Source organism: Choloepus didactylus, chromosome 21 (genome assembly GCF_015220235.1).
Source record: "Choloepus didactylus isolate mChoDid1 chromosome 21, mChoDid1.pri, whole genome shotgun sequence".
In the NCBI taxonomy this organism is placed as follows: Eukaryota; Metazoa; Chordata; class Mammalia; order Pilosa; family Megalonychidae; genus Choloepus; species Choloepus didactylus.
In genome coordinates, this window is record NC_051327.1 from 28,669,183 (window position 1) to 28,687,131 (window position 17,949).

Sequence of the window (17,949 nt, forward strand, 5' to 3'; positions counted from 1 at the left end):
CCTTTGCCCCTTTCTCCCTTTGCCCCCTTATAACTAGTCGGTATTTGTGGGGAGGTACATTGAGACTGTGTAAATCTCCAGATCCTCAAATACTTTTATTGATTTATTTATGCTCCTATGGATTCATCAATTTCTATTTTATTCAATGGATGTGATTTGTTGCTGTCAGGATTTGTTTTGATGCTCAAATTGTCTTCGGTTTGCCAGTGGCTGCCCGTTCGCTCTGGCGTCTGTGTCCTTGTGACGTGACCCCACAATTCTTTCACCAATTCCTTATTTTCTGGCACCACACGGTGTTCCGGGCTCATCTTGTATTTTCCCAAGCCCAGACCCCAAATCAGGCAATTTTCCAAGAAGCTCTGGTTCATGTCAGTGGAAACTGGTATTTAACGGTATTTAGAAGCCAAGCTCTGGGTGACAGGTGTGAGCTTTATCTATCGGGCTGATGCTGCTCCCAGCCCCCTTGGTGGCCAGAACTCACGCACAGCCGTGTATACTTGCACACTCATGTACACTCATGCACACTCACACACACACTCCCATGTATGTTTATTTTGATATCTACCTATCTATATTAAAAACCACGAGTCACAGCAAACCTCTAATTCCAGGGCAACACCACAGGGTCTGTTCTCTGCCCTCCCTTCTCATACCTGCAACCCCTTCTAGCTCCCATCATTTCTAACTTATGCACTTACAGGATCAAGCCCACTGTTCGTACAGGGCCCCCGTCCCTGGCACTCCCCCTCATGTGGTGCCATCGTCCCCCTGCTAAAGCTGCCGTGGCTGCCACTCCCTGAGTGGACACCCCTCACCGCCCCCCACCAGCTCCAACCACACCCAGGCAGTGCCATGGCCACCCCATCCTAAGCGCCTTGTATGTTGTAACCCCTCAAGCCTTGTGATCACCCTGTCAGGACTCGTCCTCTCCATGGTCAGGCCCGAGGCACAGAGAGGTGCAGTAACTTGCCTACAGCCACACAGCCGGCAGGTGGGGGCTCCAGCTTTGAACTCCAACTCCTGAGGCTGTGCTGCTCGCCAGGAAACCGCCAGGAAAAGAAAGTGAACTGGGTGTCGGGTGCAGGTCACGCGGAGCGGATGCATCTCAGGTGTGGACCGTGTTGCTCAGGCCAGCGTGTACTTTTTGTTGTCTGTTTTATCAGTTTCTGAGAGAAACGTAGTAACAGTCTCCCATTATGATTTTAGATTTGCCAGTTTTTCCATTGCAATATATTTTTGTGGCATATATTTTAACATTGTGTCATTACGTAATACAGGTCTGTGTTGCTTATAGCTTACTGTAGATGATTTTTAAAATTAACATGAAGTAAAATTGGATTTTTTGGCTTACAGTTTTATGAATTTTAACAGTTTGTGTAACCACGACCAAAACAGAACACAAGACAGTTCAGTCACCCCTCATCTCTCCTTTGTTAGTCCCCACCTCCGCCCACCCTAACTCCTGGCGACCACAGGTCTGTTCTCCACTGCTATGGCTTTGTCTTTTTGAGAATGTCGCATAGAAGGGATCACAGAGAACGTAACATTAATGCGTTCACTCGGCTTTATGGCCTTTGAGAGGCAGCCAGGCTGTGTTCATCAATAGTTCCTGCCTGGCTGTGGATGTGGCAGTCACTAGTTCAAGGACATTTGGGTTATTTCCCAGATTTTGATGGTGATGCATAGACGTGATCTGTGCTGCTAAAAACACTTGTGTAGTGGTTTACGTATGAAGCTGAGTTGTACTTCTCTAGAGGAAACTGCTAGGAGAGGGTGTGCTGGTTTGAAGCTGTTATGTACCCCGGAAGAGCCATGACCTTTTAGCCCAAATTTTGTTGGTTGGAACCTTTTGATTGAGTGTTTCCATGGAGATGTGACTCACCCAACTGGGGGGTGAGACCTTTGATTAGATCATTTCTGTGCAGGTGTGGAGCCCGCCCATTCAGGGTGTGTCTTGGTGAGTTCGCTGGAGTACTTCAGAGAAGCTAAGAGCTGACACAGACGCTGATGCTTGGAGACACCTGGAGATGCAGACAGAAGGCCCCTTGGAGATGCTAAGCTAAGAGATGAAGCCCAGAGTTTGCCCCAGAGAATCTGAGAGAGCACCCCCAGACACTTAAGAGAGAAACACCCTGGGAGAATCAGCAAGAGTGCACAGAAGCTGAGAGAGAGAAGCTAAGAGAGATGAAGCCCAGAGACATTTTGGAAAAAGCCACTTTGAAACCAGAACCCGGGAGCAAAGGACCAGCTAACACCAGCCACGTGCCTTCCCAGCTGACAGAGGTGTTCCGGACGCCATTGGCCATCCTCCAGTGAAGGTACCCTCTTGTTGATGCCTTAGTGTGGAAACTTTTATGTCCTTAGAACCGTAAATTTGTAACCCAATAAATCCCCTTTATAAAAGTCAGTCCATTTCTGGTATTTCACATAATGGCAGCAAACTGGAACAGAGGAATTGCTGAATCATGTGGCAAGTGTACGGTTAACTTTATAACAAACTGTTAAACTGTTTTCTAGAGTGGCTGTACCATCTTGCAGTCCCACCAGAGAGGTACAAGAATTCTACTTGCTCTGCATCCTTATCAACAACTAGTACTGTCAATATTTTTTTTCTATTTTAGTCACTCTAATAAATGCATAGTGATATCTCCTTATGGTTTTAATTTGCATTTCCCTAGTGGCTAATGATGTTGAACATCTTTCATGTCTTTAACTGTCCTTTATCTGTCCTCTTTGGTGAAGCCCTGAAGCATCTTACTCTGCCATCTTGAACAAGGTGAGGCTCAGCCATTATTTCTTCTAATACGTTTTCTGACCCTTTCTCTCTCTCTTTTCCTTCTGGGACTCCAAAGATGCATATGATGTCACAGGTCCCCCAGGATCTGTTCATTTTTCTTTGTTATTTTCTCTTTCTTTTCCTCACACTAGAGAATTGTTTTGTCTGTAAGTTTGCTGATCCTTTCTTCTGCCCGTTCAAATCTGCTGTTGACTCTGTCTAGTGAGTTTTTCATTTCAATTCCTATACTTTGCAGCTCTAAAATTTGTTTGTTTCCTTTTTATAACTCCTTTCTCTTTATTTTGTTCAGACAATGTTTTCCTAATTTCCTTTAGTTTTTTGTACATGGAATGCTTTAGCTCATTGTTTTAGTTTGCTAGTGCTACCAAAATGCAAAACACCAGAAATGGATTGGCTTTTATAAAAGGGGGTTTATTTGGTTGCACAGTTACAGTCTTAAGGCCATAAAGTTCCAAGGTAACACATCAGCAATCGGGTACCTTCACTGGAGGATGGCCAGTGGCGTCCGGAAAACCTCTGTTAGCTGGGAAGACACGTGGCTGGTGTCTGCTCCAAAGTTCTGGTTTCAAAATGGCTTTCTCCCAGGATGTTCCTCTCTAGGCTGCAGTTCCTCAAAAATGTCACTCTTAGTTGCACTTGGGGTATTTGTCCTCTCTTAGCTTCTCTGGAGCAAAAGTCTGCTTTCAATGGCCGTTTTCAAACTGTCTCTCATCTGCAGCTCCTTCCTATGCTTTCTTCAAAGTGTCCCTCTTGGCTGTAGCTCCTCTTCAAAACGTCACTCATAGCTGCACTGAGTTCCCTCTGCCCGTCAGCTCATTTATATGGCTCCAGTGATCAACTTAGACCCACCCCGAATGGGCGGAGCAACACCTCCATGGAAATTATCCAATCAGAGTCATCACCCACCGCTGGGTGGGGCACATTCCACAGAAGCACTCAAAGAATTACAATCTAATCAACACTGATACATCTGCCCACACAAGATTACATCAAACATAATGGCATTTGGGGGACATAATACATTCAAACTGGCACACTCATTGAACACGTGTAAGACAGTTGATTCAAATCTTTGACTAATAGTTCCAGCGTAGAGCTTTTTCAGGGATGGTTTCTGATGAATTCTAGTTTTTTTCCTGTGAAAGGGCTATACTTTCCTGTTTCTTTGTGTGTTTTGTAATGTTTTGTTAGTTACGGTTTCTCCAGATCACCCATTTCCACCACCTTCTGCCCCTGGGGTTCCCATCAGGTATACTGTGGGGCTCCCGGATCCACGTTTTGTGGCCATCGCCCCTCTCCTACTTCCTGTCTCTATGTCTTCATGCTGCAGCCTGTGGAGATTCACCCAGCTGGGTGTTGTTTGCTTTTGAACCAATTTATTGGGATTTATTTATTAAGGATCTCAGTCCTTATTCCTAAGATTTCTAATTAGTTCTTTTTAATAACCCCTGGTTGAATGAAGCACAGTTAAGGACATTTGCAGGAGCTGGAGAGCCAGCTTTGCCACCTTCCAGCCTGGACATCTTGGGCAAGTCTCTCAGCCTTTCTCTGCCTCAGGTCCCCCTTTTGTACAGGGAGGAGAAGGCCCCTATCGCGCAGGGTAGGGGAGGATTGGATGAGCTGGCAGGCATTCGGCGAGACCTGAGTGGTTCTTGCCCCTTCCTTAGGGTTGATTATTTTAATATCCTTAAAGAGACATCCTGTTTTCCAGACTGTTCTATTCTTCTGTGAGGCGGGTCTTGCTCAGAGATTTCATGATCTTCTGCAAAGAAGGCATCTGCTATGAGAGGTTTTTCCTGAGGCTGGGGAATTCAGGGGTCCTCTCCCCAGACCGGTGGGGAGTAGGGGGTGCAGGTTCTTATCTCCCACGTGGCCCTTACCCAGGGGCATGCTCAGGCAGCCAAGCAGCTCCAGCCTCTGCCCCTCCGTGGCCACTCACCTTTGGCCCCGTCACTACCAAGGGTGTCCTTCCATTTCCTTTAGAAAGACATCTCTGTTTCTTCTGACCTAAGGACATTATTTTCTACTTACTTGAATACAGCTGTGTTTAGAACAGACATACCTTGTTTTATTGCACTTCACTTTATTGCACTTTGCAGATATTGCATTTTCACAAATTGAAGGTCTGGGGCCCCCCTGCATTGAGCAAGCCTCTTGGCACCATTTCTCCAACAGTGTGCTTGCTTCATGTCTCTGGGTTGCATTTTAGTAATTCTCACAACATTTCAAATTTTTCATTATTATTGTGTCTGTTATGGTGATCTGTGATCTGTGATGTTTGATGTTACTATTGTAATTGTTTTGGGGCACCAAGAACTGTCCCCGTATAAGACGGCAAATTTCATCGATAAATGTTGAGTGTGCCCTGACTGCTCCACCGACGGCCGTACCCCGTCTCTCTCCCCCTCTCCTCGGGCCTCCCTCTTCCCTGAGACACAACAGTACTGAAATTAAGCCAATTAATAACCCCACAAAGCCTCTAAGTGTTCAAGCGAGAGGGAGAGTCGGTCTCTAACTTTAAATCAAAAGTTAGCAGTGATTAAGCCTGCGAGGAAGGCACGTTGAAAGCCGAGACAGGCTGAAAGCTGGGTCTCCTGTGCCAAACAGTTGGCCAAGTTGTGAATGAAAAGGAAAAGTTCTAGAAGGAAAATGAAAGTGCAACTCCAGCAAACACATGAATGATAAGAAAGCAAAACAGCCTATTGCTGATTTAGAGGAAGATCAAACCAGCCACAACATTCCCTCAAGCCAAAGCCTAAACCAAAGCAAGGCCCAACACTCTTCAATTCCGTGAGGGCTGAGAGAGGTGAGGACGCAGAAGAAGAAGGGTGAAGCCAGCAGAAGTGGGTTCCCGAGGTTTAAGGGAAGAAGGCGTCTCCATACATAAAGCGCAAGGTGGAGCAGCAAGTGCTGAAGTGGAAGCTGCAGCAGGTTATCCAGAAGATCTAGCTGTGATAACTGAGGAAGTGGCTGCAGTAAGTAACAGATTTTCATTGTAGACGAACCAACCTTGTACTGGAAGAAGATGCCATCTGGGACTTTCACAGCTGGAGAGGAGAAGGCAACGCCTGGCTTCAGAGCGTCAAAGGACAGGCTGTGTTAGGGGCCACCGCAGCTGGTGACCTGCAGTGGAAGCCAGTGCCCGTTCACCATTCCACAAGCCCCAGGGCCCTTAAGAAAGATGATCAGTTTACTCCGTGTTCTATAAATGGAACATCAAAGCCTGGATGACAGCACATCACATCTATTTACAGCATGGTTTCCTAAACGCTAAGCCCACTGTTGACACCTACTGCTCAGAAAAAGGTTCCTTTCAAAACATGCCTGCTCGCTGACAATGCACCGCGTCACCCAGGAGCTCTGCTGGAGATGTGCAACGACATGAATGTTGTTTTCACGCTGCTAACACAGCATCCATTCTGCAGCACACAGGCCAAGGAGCAATTTTGACTTTCAAGTCTTATTATGCAAGAAATACATTTTGTGAGGATATAGCTGCCATAGGCAGTGATTCTTCTGATGGACCTGGGCAGAGTAAACTGAAAAGCTTCTGGAAAGGATTCCCCACTCTAGCAGCCATTAAGAACAGCTTGATTCCCGGGAGGAGATCAAAATATCAACGTTCACAGGAGTTTGGAAGAAGATTCACCCCCTCATGGATGACTTGAGGGGTTAAAGACTTCAGTGGAGGAAGGAACTGCAGATGTGGGGACACAGAAAGAACTAGAACTAGACGTGCAGCCTGAGGTGTGACTGAATTGCTGCCATCTCAGGATAACACCTTAAGGGGTGAGGAGTTGCTTCTTACGGATGAGCAAAGAAACTGCTTTCTGAAGATGGAATCCACTGCTGGTGAAGATGCTGTGAACACTGTTGAATAACAAAAGATTTAGAATATTACGTCAACTTAGTTGATAAAACAGTAGCAGGGTTTTAGAGGACTGACTCTAATTTTGAAGGAAGCTCTACTGTGGGTAAAAGGCTATCAACACCATCACGTATTACCGAGAAATCTTTTGTAAAATAAAGAGTCAATCAATGCGGCAAACTCCATTGTCTTATCTTAAGAAGTTGCCGCAGCCACCCCTGGTCAGTCAGCAGCCACCGACATCGAGGCCAGATCCTCCCCCAGCAGAACATTACAACTCCCTGAAAGTTCAGATGATGGTTAGCACTTCTTAGCAATAAAGTATTTTTAAAATAAGGTATGCACATGGTTTTCTTAAAGACACAATGCTGTTGCACATTTAATAGACTACAGTATAGTAAAAACACAAGTTTTTCGTGCACCAGGAAACCAAACTCTTCGTGGCTCACCTTACTGCGCTGGTCTCAACCTGGACCCACAACGTTGCCGAGCTGCACCTGTGTCCAGGTGTGTTGGAGAAGGGGGAGGTGCTGGCCTGCTCCTGGCCACCCCCCAAACCAGCGTGGCTACTTCTGGGCCATCCGGGCAGTCCTGGTTCCAAAGGCAGGGGCCTGGGGGTGGCTGCCCCAAAGGAAACCCCCTGCGAGCTCAGCCCAGCTGCGCGGCCCTCCCTGGGCACTCCCTTGCCCCAGTGCTCGCTGGCTGTGGCATGTGGTGACCATGAGGACCCCGGCTGGGGGCGTACACGGAAGGCAGAGAGGCTCACGACACCAGCGATGTGCAGTATTGCAAAATAAATTTATTTGAAGATAAACTGTTTATAAAAGGTCAGAGGCAATTTGAGATAGCAAATTCAGCTTGTCTCATAAAAAGATTCAGTTTCAAGTAGCACAATTTCGTGTCAGCTTTTAATCCTGAATATTCTTAAATCACAAAACGGCCAACTGTTTACACAACACCCTTGACATCTGACTCCAGCCCCATGGACCCAAAGCTTTCAGCTCTGGGGGTGCAAATGCTACAGCCTCAGATGTGGGGGGCCCAGCTCCAGCTTGAACAGCAGGAACAGCTTCTGGCACCTGGGCCTCTCCTGCCCCAGGCACCTTCCCAAACTGAGAGAACGCCAACTGAGACCAGCCTGCCGCGGGGCAGGGGGCACGGCCCACTCTGGGAGGCCCCGGGGGGCTCCTCGTGGTGCTTGCTGACAGCAGGGTGGGCCTTCCTGGCGACTCCCTGCTGGTCTGGTCAGCCCTGGGCCCTGAGCTGGTGGCCTCCCCAGGCCCTGCCTGGCTGCCCGGCAGCCCGAGAGGAGGGAGGCTCGCAGGCAGCCGGGGGCTACGTGATGACCCTGGTGATGGCCTGCAGAGAGGGGAAGTCCTCGTCCCGGGCCATGTGCAGCGCCTGGTGGCTGCCGACATCGCTGTGCGCCAGCACCTGCTGGCAGGTGGGGCACACGCGGCAGTCCAGGCCTGCCGGCTGGGCGCTCTGCTGCCAGGCACTCTTCCTGCGCTGCCCGGGCTGCTCGCGGCCATGGAAGTCCACGTGAGCGGACAGCAGCTCCTGCTGCTTGCCCGTGTCTGGCAGCAGCACCAGCAGCTCGTGGAAGATCTTCTGGAAGTTCTCCCCAAGAAGATCCCGGCAGCTCTTGTAGTACTGGGCTGCGGAGATCGTGCCCTGCCAGCCAGAGCCAGACCGAGTCACATCCCCCCGGCCTAGGCCTTTGCCCGTCCCCACCCCCCACATCCCCTTCTGCTGCCCCTGACCTGTCTGAACTGCCCCGAGTGGCTCTTGAACTTGCTGAAGCAGGCCTCGTCGCTCTGCAAGAAGTCCTTGATGGACTGGATGAGCTCTAGGTTCCTCTCCCGGAAGTTCTCGGGGACCAGGTAGGCCTGGGGTGCGGGGCTCAGCTTGGCTCTGGGGGTCAGGAGGAGGTGGTGGCGGCTTTAGCCTTGAGGGGGGCCCAGGGCGAGGGGTGCTCCTCCCTGCAGCCCAGCTGCACTCACACTTTCGTGGTGGTGCTGGGGGGGCTGGGCAGGAGGCCGGAGAAGCCGGGGGGCGGCTTGCTGACCAGGGGCGCCAAGCCTGGCGGGGGCGGGGGTGGCGAGCCCTTCAGGAGTGTCACGGTGCTGAAGCCTGTGGGGGCAGCACGGCAAAGACCCCACACGTGACCCCTCAGCTGGACAGAGCGGGCCCAACCCTGTCCTGGGCCCCTGACCGTCAGGGCGTGCCACGAGGAGGGACCGCGCTGCCCACGGCTGCCCCGTTATAAATGGGGCAACTGCAGAGCCCCCTGGAGTCCCCCATGCGCCCACCCTCCCCGTGCACCTCGGGCCTGCCCACCTCCTGTGCGGCCCCAGCCACAGCCCTGCAGCCCCTCTCAGGGACCCCGGCTCCGCCTGACCCTCCTTCCCCACTGGCTGCCTAGACACCCTGGGCAGGGCTGGAGCTGCGAGGCGCACCTGGGGGGGGTGGCATCCGGGGCGCACAGGGGCCGCCAAGCGCTGGGAACTCTTCCTGGGGGGCGGGGCAGGAGATGGGCCCCAGGGGCCGTGGGAGCCCAGGGGGCTCCTTGGGGGCGCTCCGTGCCAGGGCTGGCCCCTCCACATGTCCGTTGACGATAATGGCTGCGGGCCCCTCAGCTTGGCCAGCAGAAGCCGGCTCGTCCTTGTCGGGGACCCTTGGGGTGCGGCTGGGGGGCGGTGGTGCGGGTGAGACGGTGCTGGGCTTCTCGGCCCCTACCTTCTTCTTCCTGCCGACCTTGGCAAGGGTCTGGGAGGAGGCCAGTGCCAGCAGGGAGGAGACGGCGAGCGTGGTGGGCACGCTGCGCAGCTCCTGGGCGCTGCGGCCGCCGTGGCTGTCCTCCTCCTCGGTGGGGGCCGGGCCCCCCTTCCGGCTGCCCTTGCCGCCCCCCTTCCCAGCCTTCCTGGGGGGCTGGCCGCCCCCCCCGGCAGCCTGAGGCCCTGCGCTGGTCTGCGCCACCTTCTTGCTCCTGCCGCCGCTGTTCCAGGCAGAGACGATGCTGGCGGAGGCAGCGCTGGGCTTGCTCGCCGAGGGCACCAGGGCGGGGAAGTCGTCCTCCTGGAAGGCGCTGCGGCCCCTGCTGGGAATGGGGTAGGCCCGCACCAAGCCCGCAGGGCCAGGGGCTGCCGGGCAGGAGGCGGACAGGCTGGGGAAGTCTTCATACTTGAGCTTCGCGCTGGGTGGCGGGAGGGCGCTGAGCCGGTGGGGGACAGTGGTGAGCCCCTGTGGTGCCTGCCAGGCCCCCGGCCGCCTCCCCAGGGTACCCTCACCCAACACATACCTGGGAGGCACAGCCCCTGTGGCTGGGTCTGCTGCTGGGAGAGCCTCCTGACTTCCAGAACCATCCGTAGAGGCTTCCTTGGGGCCTGTGAGATGAGAGGACCGAGGGCTGGGGTGTGGGGAGGCCGAGGCCGCTGCAGGGGGTGGGCTCACCGGGCGGTTCTGGGTGCCACCTGCAGGTGGGGGCGCACCTGGGCCTTCGCCCTGAGGCCGGGATGGGCGCCGGGGTCCCCGGGGCTCCTCGGGCCCCCGTGCGGCCTCTTCCTTCTTGCTCCTGCCGCCCTCCTCACGGTCCTCTCCCTGGCGCTTCTCCTCTTGCTGCTGTGCTGCCACTGAGGCCCGGGTGGCGGCGGCCACTTCTCGCTCCTCTTCTTCCCTGCAGACGGCAGGGACGGTGGCCCTGAGGCGGGTGAGGTCGGGGAGTGGGCGCCAGCCCCCCTTGCCGGCCGCCAGAGGGAGAAGTGGAGACAGCGCAGAGCCACAAACCCCCCCCAGTCGCACGGGCCCTTCACCACCACCCCCTGGGCACCGGGGAGGGGTCCCGGCTGCTCACTGAGGGCCCTCAGCAGACCCTTGTTCATGCTCCGGACCCCGATCCCCTGAGCTGCCCCAGCCCGGCAGCCACCCACTGCCTTCGCCTCACGGTGGTGGGGCCCGGGAACGTCAGCAGCAGGCGGAGGTGCCCACCTCTTGTACCTCCAGCTGCCTCGGCGACTCTGCTGGGCTCCGCGCCCACTGACCCGGCCTGCACGGCATTGCCGGTTGTACCTGTCCACCTCCTCGTAGTCCTCGCCACTGACGACCCCTGGAGTCAGTGCACACCTGTCACTGCCCCGGGCCCAGCAGCAGCACCCACTCCACTGGCCCGCTCTGGCCTGGGTGGCAGGAGCCCCCACCCTGCACGGCACGTGGGCACCTGGGCAGGGGGGAGACTGAGCTGTGTGGGGCCCACTCTGGCCGTGATCTGCACTGCCTGAGACCAGGCTGGCCCCAGGGTGGGATGACGTGCAGGAGCCCGGGGACAGCTTCCTGCCCCTGGGGAGAGCCCCAGGCCTGGGCACTCAGCCCTGGATGCTCACTGCCCTGCCACTGGGTGGGACAGAGGCCTAGCACCTCCCTCGGGCCATGGCTGGGACACGGGGCACTGATCGACGAGCAACTGTGCCCAGGCCGAGCCCCCAGCCGCCCGCTGCACCCCACCTCGGGGCCTGGCTCACCCTCACGGCGTGCGTGCCGGGGTGCGTAGTGGAACTGCAGGTCGATCTGGCGGTTCTGGCGGGCCTCGGCGCGGCTGCGGCTGTGGCAGGCTGTCCGGTGGGCCTTGAGGTCGATCTCGGTGCGGAAGGCATGGGTGAACTGCTCTGTGCCGCAGCGGCCCTCCTCGCACAGGAAGTGCTTCTCCCGGAAGTGCTCACGCAGGTATGCGTAGTCACTGCGGTGGGCCGGGGCGGTGGGCCGGGATGTCAGGGTGGCCGGCAGCCCCCAAAAGAGCAGGAGTCCACTGGCTGGCGCCCTAACCCCTCATGCACACGTCCCAACCCCCAGGCCCCTACCCCACCTATAGTAGCCATGGCCCTGCCCCCGGCCCCGCCCCCTCCACCCCCACCTATAGTAGGCCTGGCCCCGCCCCTCCACCCCCACCTATAGTAGTCCTGGCCCCGCCCCTCCACCCCCACCTATAGTAGTCCTGGCCCTGCCCCTCCACCCCACCCCCACCTATAGTAGTCCTGGCCCCGCCTCCTCCACCCCCACCTATAGTAGTCCTGGCCCCGCCCCCTCCACCCCCACCTATAGTAGTCCTGGCCCCGCCCCCTCCACCCCCACCTATAGTAGTCCTGGCCCCGCCCCCTCCACCCCCACCTATAGTAGTCCTGGCCCCGCCCCCTCCACCCCCACCTATAGTAGTCCTGGCCCCGCCCCTGACCCCACCGCCTCCACCCCCCACCTATAGTAGTCCTGGGCCCCATCTGAGTCGCAGAAGTGGCAGAAGTAGTGGTCACGGCGCAGGTGCTTGAGCAGCTCGTCGTTGTCCAGGTAACGCTCGTCGCAGAACTTGCAGAGCGGGTGCCCACGGTGCGACGTGTCGTCTGGGTCCCCCTGCATGCGGTGCCGTGCCAGGTCCTTGCGTGAGTACCACTTGCGCTCGTATGTGAAGATCTGCAGACAAGAAGGCACTGGGCCCAGGGTCGGGGGCTGGGGCTGCCCACCCCTTCCCCATGGAGCCCCAAGTGCCAGCCTCCGGGGCTGCCCAGCCCACCACCCTAAGGAGCCTCCTTCCTGGCCGGGTCAGGGGGCGGCTCAGAGGGAGCAGAACAGGCAGGGGGCAGGGACACTGTGCGTGGGGGGGCTCTCCCCAAGTCCCTGGGGTGGCAGGGGCTGGGGGGAGCCTGCTGGGGGCACCTTGAGGTGCTGGAGGCACAGCTTGCAGCAGAAGAGCTCGTGCTGCTTCCTCATGTGCTGCTCCAGGTCGCTGAAGAGGCTGAAGGGCGGCAGCTCAGGGCACCGCGGGCACTCGTGCTGCAGCAGCTGCCTGCGGGAGAGCGGTGCCAGTCTCAGGCCAAGCGCAGCGAGTGCCCGGGGCAGGAGGGGCCGCTGTGACTGGCTGGTGATGCCCCCCACAGCCTGGGGTGGTGACATGCGGGGTCCCGAGTTGGCAGGAGAGGAGGTGCACCCCCCGAGGCGTCCCTGCTCCCAACGGGGTCCGGAGCTCAGAGCACACTGCGGGGGGAACCACACGGCGTGGCCCCGGGCAGTGGGGGCTCCGACGGAAGCCGAGGGCCCTCCCCAGGACGCCGTGCCCTGCAGCAGCAGGACCTGCACGGCGGGCGGCCCACTGGGTGCTCCCCGACAAGACCACGTCCACTCACACGGTGGCCGAGCGAGCGGGGACAGGACAGGGGCCGGGCGCAGCGGTCCCGACCGCGGAAACGCTCCCTCACCGGTACAGCGCCAGCACTTTTCCGTCGGCAAAGTAAATGTCGTATTTCTTCTCGTGCTGCAACTGGTGGATGGGGATGGTGGCGAAGGCGGGCAGCTTCTTCCCGAAGACCACCTGGGGCAGGAAGCGAGGGGGCTGGCGAGCAAGGCCTGGGTGGGGCTCGCCGGGAGCAGGGGCGCAGCCATGAGGCGGTCTGCGCCACGCCCGAGCTCAGTGCACTCCAATTGCTGGCCGGCGGCCGCAGGCAGGCCTGTACCGGGGGCGCCCCCCACCAGCCCGTGTGGCCCCCGCAGCCCGCAGTGCCCCACATAACAACTGCTCAGCGGCCAGGTGTCCAGAGGAGGGGGCCGCCCCCACTCCTCCCCGGGAGCAGGAACCCCCAGCCCCACCCTGGGGACATGGGGGCTCTCGGGGCCAGGGTGAGCAGCCGCAGCAAACCAGGGTTCAGTTGGCCCCGAAAGGCCCCCATGCCCCAGCCTCGAGGCCACCCCTCAGTTCCCAGAACACCGTGCTCACCGCTTTCAGCCGCCAGCCCCCCTGCCCTGCCCGGCCCCCTTGGGGAGGCTGCTGGCCTAGCACCCGCTTTGCATCTCCCACACCCTGCCCTGGTGTGGCCTCCGGGACCCCTCCTAGCCAACAAAGGAGAGCTCCCTCCTGCCCCGGGCCTGGGCCCCACCCCATGAGGGCCTGCTGGGGTTCACACCATCAGAGCTCTCCCTGGGGCAGGGCGGGGCGGGACAGGCACCCCGCGTCTCCTCCTCCCGCCGGCCCACGCAGGGGCTGCCTCAGGCACAGGGCGCCGCGGGGTCCTGGTGATGCTTAGGCTCCGCCAAGCAAGGTGCCTGGGACCCGAGTGACCTGAGGATCTGGGGGTGCTCAGGACTGGTGGGGAGGCGGCCCCAGCATGGCACCTGGGGAGGGCCTCACCTCGGCCTCTCACAGCACCCCGGGGAGCAGACCTGGCCAGGGTCCGCCCCGTGCCCACCTGCCCTCCCGCCCTCCCGGGGCAGCCCAGGACACCACCCACCCGGGGCCGCATCCTCCCGTTACCTGGAGCAACTCCGGCCGCAGCAGGTTTAGGGCCGTGTGAGCCCCCAAAGGGAACTCCCCGAAGCCTCCCCAAAGCATCACAGCCCAACCCCCCAGAGGAGCGGCTTCCTTCCCAGGGGCCCAACCAGCAGCGCCCCGACCCTGGGGGGCCCTGCCTGCTTCCAACTCAGGGCGTGGGGTCCCCAGGCTGCAGGCTCCAATCTGCTCCCCAAAGGCTCTGGGCCAGGCCACCCCAAGGGACCACAGGGAGGAGAAGGGGCCGCACAGCCAGTGCCGCCCCTCATCACACTCCGCCGTGGGGGGCAGCTGGGGGAAGCGGAGCTGACCAGGGGTTGGGGCCTAGGGTGTCCTCTCCTTGGTGTCTGCTCCCTCTGGCCTGATGGGGGGGCAACCCTCACAGTCTCTCCGTCCCCTGAGCAAAGGTGTCCAGGCCGCAAGGTGGCACCTGGTGACAGCCTAGCCACGGAGCCGCTGTGCCCGGGGCCACCACCAGCGGGCGAGGGGCAGGAGGAGGGGGCTGTGCTCGGGTCCTGCTGGGGCCACGCAGGCCGCCGGGGCACTGTGGTCAGGGAACACACATGGGGGCCCCCATGACCAGCTCCGGGGCCCGAGGGTGTGAGCAGACAGCAGGCTGGCCTGTCCTCACCCCGCCCCTCGGCCTCATGCCCAGTGCTCGCCTGCAGGACATCTCCGTGGAGGAGCGCCAGTGGACAGGTGGGCCCAGCCCCAGGATGGCCGTCCCAGGAAGCAGCGAGAGCAGAGGAGGGCAGGGAGGGGGCCGGCGGGGACTGAGGACACAGGTGGGGACTGCGAGGGAGAAAGGGGCCAAGTGCACAGGCGTTAGACACGTGCAGAGTTCAGGCAACCTCTGCTGAGGCCCCCTGAGTGCCGGCCCACAGGGGGACCGGAGCCCCAGAAAGGGGCTCAAGAAAGGAAAGTGCTGTGGGGAATGCAGGCTTGAGGCAGGTCCATATGAGGGTGAGGGCGAGCGGGTCTGGGGGCTGCAGAAGAGGCAGGGAGCCCTGGATCCCCGCCAACTCTCCCCGGCCCAGGGCTCCATCACCGAGCAGACGGTGGGACTCCCAGCGCTGTCTCACCCCAGGGCCAGCAGAGGGTGAGGGGCGCTGTCGGGCCCAAGTGGCAGGGCCCAGGGCCCACCCTGGTGAGCCAAGGCTGGGGACAGAGGAACCTGGAGACTGGCAGGCAGGTGGCTGGCCTGGGGCTATAGGTGGAAGGTGGCAGGGTGCTCTCAGTCACCCCCACGGGATGGGGTTTGGGGATGCAGGCCCGGGGGCCAGAGATGGGTGGGCCAGGCAGCAGGATGGCCGGGCCCATCCCTAAGGGCAGTGGGAGGAAAAGGAGGTCGGGACAACTCGACGAGGGGAGCGCACGAGACCAGGATCCCCCACAATACCCACAGAGGAACAGTGCCTGGTGCCCTGCCGCCCCCAGGCCCAGCACACAGGAAGACTCAGCAAACAGTGCCCGTGAGTGAAAGAATCGGGGGTGAGGGCAAAAGGTGAGAGGAGGAGCCCACTGCTAACCCCAGCCTGGGGGATGTAAGACCATGGGTGGGGGGTGGGGGTCCTAGTGAGGAGCCCTGGGGATGGCTGAGGGACAGGGGCCCAGAGGGGACTTACTGGGGCGAGGGCCAGGACCATGGGTGGCAGGGAGAGCGTTAACAGTTTGGGGTCCGGTGGCAGGCCTCCAGCCCTTACCTCCCACTTCCAGGACCATGGGGTGGGGGGCTACCTCCCGCTTCCAGGGCCCGCCTGGCTCAGACACTGCACTTCATACAGCGATTCCATCGGGCCTCCCGCAACGACGCTGGGGACCAGAGCAAGGAAGGGGAGAGCAAGATACAACACCAGTCGGCAGGAAGTGGCCTGTGGGTAAGACGGGTCAGAAGAGGGGACGAGGGACCCTGGGGACTGGACATCACGGAGCCCCCGACAGTCGGGAGCCAGCCTGGGCCTCCGCCCTGAGCACCTGCCAGGTCCTCTGGGTCGATCTGGCCCTAACCCTCTGCCCGCCTAGCGGCCGCAGACCCATCCCCAACCCCCAGGGACGGTGCTGGGCAGGGTGCACCGACCTGACCCATGAGCGACGCTGGCCTGCTCCACGGGGCACCTTGGCGCACTCCCCCCGCCCCGAGTCTTAAAAGACTTAGTCCAGTCGGGGAGGGCAAAGCGGGGGTCTGGGGTGGCGGGGTCGCTGCGAGAATCCTGACCAGGTCTGGAACACCAGGGCACATTCACAGACAGCTCGGGACGCAGCAAAGGAAGTGGAAGGGCTGGGTGCAGCTGCAAGTTCAGGAGAGGGCGAGGAGACGGGAAGGGTGGGGAGGCGAGGAGAAGGCCATTCCACCCAGCAGCAAGCTGCCCCGCAACGCAGGGCAGCCCGGGAGGACGCCCAAACCCCACCCCACTGACAGCTCGTGTGGATACCCCCTTCCCCGAGCTCGGAGGGCGCTGGGCCCACGGGCGAGGGAGAGGCCACGCCACTTACAGAAGGGCCCGTCGCAGCCACTCAGTGGTGCCCTCACTTCCCCGGGGAGACCGCGGCGCCGGGACCTCCACAGCGCCACCCAGCTCCCGGAAGGCAGCTGCGGTGCGCGGGGAAGCCTGGCCCTCCGGGAGCCACCCCACGCCTGCCGGCAAAGCCCACGCGCGCCACGCTCGCCAGCCCGGGAGGGGCGTGAGGAAGCCACAGACGCCAGGCTTCCCTGCCAGTTCCGCGGGTCATCTCCCTCCACCGCTTACAGACCGGCTGCGCCTCCAAGCGGCTTTTTCCTCTGGGCACAGAACAGGTGCCCACGAGATGCACAAGGCACTACAGCATCTCCTTGATGCCTTTAACGTAAATGTTCACTTAAAAACAAAACCACGAGACTCATTCATCCAGGATGCCGCCTGGGCATCGCTTCCAAGAGGAAAGTCAGATCCCCTGGTATCTGTCACCTGCCGAAGCTTTCCGTGAGCAAACCAAGGGCGTTTCACAACACAGGAAGCGAAGAGACCTCAAAGACGGGAATCCCAGCCCGGGGCCCGGCCAGCACTGGCACTGCCGGGAGGGTGGCGGAAGGCTCCACCGGGCCCTCTGACCCCCGCCAGGGCTCATGAGTCAGGACCGAGCCGGAGCAGAGCCCCAGAGCAGGACCTGGAGAGGAGGAGGGAAGCTTCCAAGGCTTTCACCCCACCGGCCGAGCTCGGGGAGAGCTCAGTTCCGCCCGGGCGGCAGGTCTGAGCGGCGCCTCCACTCGAGAGATTTAAGAGCCGGTCTCGGGAGTTAGGCGGGCTCACCCGGCGGGGCCGCCGACCCAGCCAGGCTGGGAGTGCCCGGGACCTGACTCGCTGCTTCCGAGACAGATGCTGCTCCGTCCCCTGACCCGCCGGAGGCCCTGGAGGTCACGGAGTTCCTGCCTGGCTCGTGCCCCTTCCCGGGGCCCGGCAGCATGTCCCGGGGCGGAGGGGGACAGCCCCCCGGCTGCGGCCCCCAGGCACCCCTCCGTCCCCGACCCAGCTCGGCCGCCCCGCAGTCGGCTCCAGGGTCGGAACCCCGCCCCGGCGGCCCCGCCAGGCCTCTCCCTCGCAGCCGGCGTCGCCGGGCCTGCGGCCGGACACCGGGAAGGCCGCGTCCCGCCCGCCGCCGGGGCCCGCCGCGCCCCCCGCCCCCCGGACGGCGCGGCCCGGAGCCCCGCACCTGGCGCAGCTCCTCGCGGCACACGGCGCAGTAGCGCTGCTCGCACAGCACCCGCATCTTGGTGGAGCAGCGGCAGCACACCGGGTGGTCGCAGCGGCCCAGCGCCGTGGCCTCCAGGTCGCCGCAGCACAGCACGCAGCTCCCGCCGCCCCCGCTCGGGCGCCGCCACCGCCGCCGCCGCCATGGCCCGGGCTCCGGCCCCCTCCCGGCCGGCGCGGCGCGGCCTGGCTCCCGGCGGGCCCGCCCCTTCCGGGACGACGTCACCGTCCCGCCCAGCAACAGCCCCGCCCGGCG

The 17,949-nt window shown here is 60.1% G+C and overlaps 1 protein-coding gene across 1 annotated transcript; it reads right to left on the minus strand.

The window, feature by feature from the left end:
* Positions 1 to 7,444: 7,444 nt before the first annotated feature.
* ZNF598 (zinc finger protein 598, E3 ubiquitin ligase) lies at positions 7,445 to 17,839 on the minus strand. The gene is given in 13 exon segments (XM_037814184.1): positions 7,445 to 8,339; positions 8,429 to 8,579; positions 8,669 to 8,798; positions 9,125 to 9,879; positions 9,967 to 10,051; positions 10,157 to 10,341; positions 10,653 to 10,770; positions 11,183 to 11,397; positions 11,911 to 12,122; positions 12,366 to 12,495; positions 12,905 to 13,017; positions 17,656 to 17,805; positions 17,807 to 17,839. Coding segments are annotated over 13 exon segments (2,616 nt in total). The 3' UTR covers positions 7,445 to 8,000.
* Positions 17,840 to 17,949: the final 110 nt, after the last annotated feature.